Source organism: Limulus polyphemus, unplaced genomic scaffold, assembly GCF_000517525.1.
Source record: "Limulus polyphemus unplaced genomic scaffold, Limulus_polyphemus-2.1.2 Scaffold67, whole genome shotgun sequence".
Taxonomy (NCBI): Eukaryota; Metazoa; Arthropoda; class Merostomata; order Xiphosura; family Limulidae; genus Limulus; species Limulus polyphemus.
The window spans coordinates 939,093-945,174 of record NW_013665677.1 but is presented as its reverse complement, the minus strand read 5'-3'; the positions used below and the strand labels follow the sequence as shown (position 1 = coordinate 945,174).

Below are 6,082 nucleotides of genomic sequence, written 5' to 3'. Positions count from 1 at the left end.
GAATTTTTTTTATGTATTATTATTTGAATATGAGAGAAGAAACCAATAAATATTACATATTGCCCAGAACTAACAAATTTGTACAAGACCAGTCAACATATCTTTATTTTTAAGTTCAAAAGTTTATTAAATAAGATATATTACAATAATACAAGTATACTAGTACTTGATACTGTCAGCCATAATTTCCTTAATGTAATACTGAAAAATTAAGAACTTCACAATCATTAAGATAACTTTTTTAAATCTTTTTTTTTTTTGCTTTCAGAAATAATTATATATTTACTATTCCACATTTGAAAGATAGTCTTTGTATACAAGTTTAGTAAACAAATACTGGTATTGTATCAACATGTTAGACATATTTTATAAATTGGTCCATTTCTCTAAACAAAATATGTTGTGCAAAATACATTCCCGTGGTAAAATGCTTAACGTTAAACAGATTTTATACAAAATAAAATACAACATGCATTGATTAGTCCAAACTTCATAAATAAAATAATAGCACATTTAAACAAATAATAAAAAATTTTCGTTCTTTTTATCACAATGGACAATAGAATTAATACATGAGAGAAAATACATGAAAATAAAAACAGAACATTCAAAACACAAAGAATGTACATTTATCTTAACTAATGTTTAATATATTCATCAAAAAATTTATTTTTTAAATTTTAAACACAAACTTGACAGTACATTTAAGATTAAATTAGTCAGTTCGAAATATTTTTCAAGTAAGACTGTAGAAAATATATGTATCAAAGAGTTAGAACATAAATGAAAACTGCAAATAAACAAAAGCACTTAAGAGAAGGAATAGAAATTTGCACATTCCTTTTTGTGAAAGATGTGTGACACCAAATATGTCATTTTGTATTAACTCATTTCTGCAATTTTTTTATTTTTTTTTATCTACATGTGACGTGTGTTGCCAAAATTAATACCACTGGCATTTGCACCCTTGTTGGACCCATACTGAAGACTTATAATGGAATCACCTGCCTTCAGTTGTTCCTTTGTCCATTCTCTGATGTTAGGATCTGCTTCTTTGGGTCCTAAGGCCTTTTGTCCAAACTTGGAGCCCTGGAAAGATAATTGTACTTAAGAGTTTTTATTAAAGGTTACTAAAATATCAAAAATGAATGAAAGCTTTAAACATATTTTTACACATAGTTTATTCAATACGTTGTGGATCCAGATTAGTGGATTTTATTTTTATTTAGCAGTTTCATATAGAGCCCTAAATGTTTTGATGACTAGAATACTTGTGGTTTTAACTCAATATGAATGGTGTTTTCAGAAAGAAGTATAACTTTTTTAAGTTGAATGAACTTCCTTAGAATATTTGCTTAACTGGCTTTTAATCAAAGCAGGATTTTAACCACCACTCTAGCCCTTAACACTGAAAATTAACTTCCACGATTTATCGTTTTTATACTGCATATTCAGCAGTTCGTGTTTGTTTTGTAACATAAAAAATGTAGATCCAATGCAAAAATATATGGTATGCCTAGTACTAATATGCAACGCTGTGAGTGTGTGTATATATCTATATTCTAAGTCTGTTGCTACTAAAAAATGGGTCATTAAAGGGAGCCCCCTCCTTCAAAATCATAATTTAACAACTTATAAAAATGATAATCTTTGAAAATTGGTAAGTTAAAATAACTTACCTTTCGTGCTAGTGATTCAAGACAAGTTACAACAGCTGCAAGGTTTTGCTGTTCCCATAAATCCACGGTTTGGAAACATTCTTGAGTAGTCACGCCCAGCTTTTGAGCAGCTTCTAGAAAGTAGTTAATGTTCTCCATCTGTTTGAAAGCTAATTGGGAGGTATTTATTTTCTTCTCTGGAATTGTTCCGGGTTGGAGTGAGTTAATAAGCCTACAGAATAAAAATTAATATCTCGATAAGTTTTTAAAAAATCGATTTTAACATATAATAAATAGAGATAACTCATAATTTCTAAGTTAAAGTTAAAAAGCGGTTCAATTTCTAAATAAAAGCCACTACTCGAAATATAAAATTATATAACCATAGTCACTCAAAAATATTGATTTATACCCTTTCAAAAGGTTGTTGATTTTAGAGCAAAGATACACGAGGGCTATCAGTGCCAGGCGTCCCTAATTTCGAAGTGAAAGACTAAACTATCAACAACAACTCTTTGGCTACATTTTTTCAGATGGAATAGTGGAATCTGACCGTCACACTTATAACACAACTAAGGCCTCAAATTGCTGAGAGCGTTTTGTTTTTTTTTCAGAGAGGGCGGTAATGGAACGTGAACCTCCGCTCCACAGCCCGGCACGCTAATCACTAGGAAGCGCTTGACTCTTTCAAAATATTAGTTTAAATTTCCTTATTATGAAAGTTTATTAATCTTTCAAGATAAATCTCATAAACACATAACTCATTTTACTCTCTGTTATACATGTACATTTAAAAATTGCAAGGTAACGTCAATAAGATGAAACTCGTTATGGATTTTAAAAAGTTTATGTTCGGAAGAATGTAACTATGTTATAATTATCAGGATTGTTTGTACATTGTTTGACAGACACATTTCTGAAATTTATTTTAAATAACTGTCTTTCAGAATATGATCCACAATAAACAATAGTTATATTTGGTGGTTACGGAAAATAAACGCATATGTCAACCACAGTTTTTAAAAATGTCCTCAATACTGATTTGAGACAGATACCTGCATAGTACTTGACCGTCTTTTAGCACCTCATGGAATTCTCCACTTTCTCCGCTTGTATTGATGTCCAGTCCAGTAACTTCTTTCACCCATTCCAGCATCGTACCAGCTAACTGTGGGTCGAATTTTTTCTGAATCTGAAAGGAAAAGAGTAAAGATCGATACTCGTGCTACAGAAATATAACCCCTGAAACACTTTGAACATTTTAGATTTACTTTAGATACTTGTGCTACAGAAATATAACCCCTGAAACACTTAGAACATTTTAGATTTACTTTAGATACTCGTGCTACAGAAATTAAATGAAAAGAACATTACAATAAAAAGGTTTTTAAACAAAGAAGCTTGAGGAAAAAGAATAGACCCCCAGTGGCACAGCGGTATATCTGCAGACCTATAACGCTAGAAATACAGGTTTCGATACTCGTGGTGGGCAGTGCACAGAGAGCCAATCTTGTAGCTTTGTGCTTAACTAGAAACAAACAAACGAGAAAGAACACTTCTCTTTAACAGTTAACATCGAAAGGAAAAGAAATGTCACATAAAAATTCAAAGAGAACGATCTAGCTAAGCATCATATAGAAGTTACTTCTGAATGAGATTCCTCTGGAGTTGTGGTTAAAACAACTAGTTTTTAGGGAGACAGAATGGAATAAGTATATTTATCTCTATGACTGTTCTAACTTCGATGAGGTTTTATACAATATGAATTTTGAATGAATGGTATAAATAGTCTTTGTCTTGAACAAATGATTTGAGTGTCCAGTAAAAAATATACCTAAGAATCTTTGCGACATGTTCTTCTATATGCTGGTTTTTAAATTAAAATATTAAATAAACCTTAGTTGATATCTTTGAAAACAAATTGGACTGAAGAAAGTAGTAGAACTGCGTTTTTAAAACATGATATCTTAAAAAAAAGAAACGTTTGAAAAAGTATCCCTGTTTCATTTGTGATTTTATTACATACTTTTTCTTCTTAAATCCAAAATCTTTTTTCATAATTGTTTGAATATTTAACTTCCCCTCATTTCAAGTTTCATAACGTCTTTGTTGCTTGATAATATAAGAAAAGTTATCCCATATAACAAACTCTTGTAATACAAATTTCCTAGGTCCTTGTTTTGCAACTGTTTACGTTGAGTACCTGTTTTAAGATTGTTTTATATCACTAAATTGGGTAACAATGCACCTTTTATGTTTTGTTATCTTTAGAAACTGGTCTGATATTAACATAATAAATATGTTTGTCCATTTGAGTTATGTCTTTCACAAGAAAATACCTAAAATTTATTACCAGCACGGGAGGGTGGGGGAGATTTTTTGCAAGACACTGTATGATTCTTTTTCTTGGCTTGCCTTACTTAAGAATAATTATTAGTTGTTACCAGTTGGTGTGATAGAGAGTAAGGAATTGATAGCATTTTAATACGTCTTATCGATTATCACTATCTAGTTGTCTTCATTAGTGTATATCTTATTTTTAATTATTTAAGTTGTAATTACTTATACATTAAGCTTTCTCGTGACTAGTGTTCAAAAGTTATTCATAAGTGTTGTATTGTTCGAGAAAAGGATAAATATTCTAGAAAATTTCATAAATTACAATAGTTGGACGACACCATTTGTGACTAGGAACTATCATAAGAATATTTGTGCTTTAAGTTATAATTACTTATTCAATAAGCTCCATTATATCTAAAAGTTATTAATAAGTATTGTACTGTTCGAGATAATGTTCTAGAAAATTAGATAAAATACAGTAGTTTGACGACACTACGACAACATTTGTGACTAGGAGTTATCATCAGCATATTTGCCCATACTTCTTTTGATTCAAAGAGGAGGGAGGATAAACTTACACTTTGGAAAAAGACGATAAAATATATCTTGTCTCAGTCAAAACTAAATTCGCCAACAAATCACTACAAGGACAATTTAACCAGTTAATAACACAAGTTCTGACGAGTACATCGTAATGGAAGGGGCCCGGCATGGCCAGGTGGTTAGGGCGCTCAACTCACAATCTGAGGGTCGCGGATTCGAATCCCACCAAACATGCTCGCTCTTTCAGCCGTGGGGGTGTTATAATGCGACGGTCAATCCCACTATTCGTTGGGAAAATAGTAGCCCAAGAGTCGGCGGTGGGTGGTGCTGACTAGCTGCCTTTCCTCTAGCCTTACACTGCTAAATTAGGGACGGCTAGCGCAGATAGCCCTCGTGTAGCTTTTCGCGAAATTCAAAAACAAACAAACGTAATGGAAGAGTATTTTGACGGTTTGTAACAAGAGTCACAACCATCTCATATTCAGGGCACTGTTGGAGTTCATACCAATTGTTTAACTTACACTTTTGATTATTCTTTTTGATAAGAACAATATGAATATCAATGTTTCTTGAACGATAATATTCAGCTGTTAGTATGATTTGCACTCTGAACATTAGAATTTGAAATTAAAAAGAAAGAAAAATAAGCATTGATACATCTTATTCAGTAAACTACGTATATACATGTTATTTTCTAGCAAGTAGTTATCAGTAAATTCGTTGTATATTACAATAAGATGAACTTAGGCTATTCTGTGGAAACATCAACATAAAAATTGATGTAAGACTCGTTTATGGCTTCATTTTTTATCTGTCTCTTGGAAATATTTGAATGCAAATGATTAAAAGTGAACGACAACATATAATGAAATGTATGTCTTTAAACAGATCTATATACGTGTAAGAATGAACGCTCAACATCTTGTTGTTAATATCTGCAAACTTGCCAGCATTAGAATTTAAGTAATGTGACCTGGTTAACTGGTAATCACGTGATTTTGCAAAGTCTCTCATATTTATAGACTTTATAGTTTCTTATTTAAAAAAATGAACAAAATAAGCTAACCACTAGAAAACACATAAACACATAAAGCGTAATGTTACTGAGCAACGTTAATATGCAACGTCAGATAGCATTCATAGTTTTTAAACTAACAACTTGCTAAAACACCGTATAGTGGTCACCTCCACTGATTTATGACTTTATGATTTATAGACTTTATAGTTTCTTATTTTAAAAAAATGAACAAAATGAGCTAACCACTAGAAAACAATATGCCATAAAGCGTAATGTTACTGAGCAACGTTAATATGCAACGTTAGATAGCATTCATAGTTTTTAAACTAACAACTTGCTAAAATACCGTATAGTGGTCACCTCCACTGATTTATGACTTTATAGTTTCTTATTTTAAAAAATGAACAAAATAAGCTAACCACTAGAAAACACATACACACATAAAGCGTAATGTTACTGAACAACGTTAATATGCAACGTCAGATAGCATTCATGGTTTTTAAACTAACAACTTGCTAAAACA

General features: G+C 31.3%; 1 protein-coding gene across 1 annotated transcript in view; it reads right to left on the bottom strand.

Moving 5' to 3' along the window:
* Positions 1–248: 248 nt before the first annotated feature.
* LOC106465389 (myophilin-like) overlaps positions 249–6,082 on the bottom strand; it is a 9,394-nt gene continuing 3,560 nt past the window's right edge. Inside the window, exons 2-4 of the mRNA XM_013925616.2 lie at positions 2,714–2,850; positions 1,680–1,890; positions 249–1,089 (exon numbers count right to left, since the gene is read on the bottom strand). Of these exons, the coding sequence (XP_013781070.1) occupies positions 919–1,089; positions 1,680–1,890; positions 2,714–2,850 (519 nt within the window). The 3' untranslated portion in view covers positions 249–918. The remainder of the gene's footprint in view (positions 1,090–1,679; positions 1,891–2,713; positions 2,851–6,082) is intronic.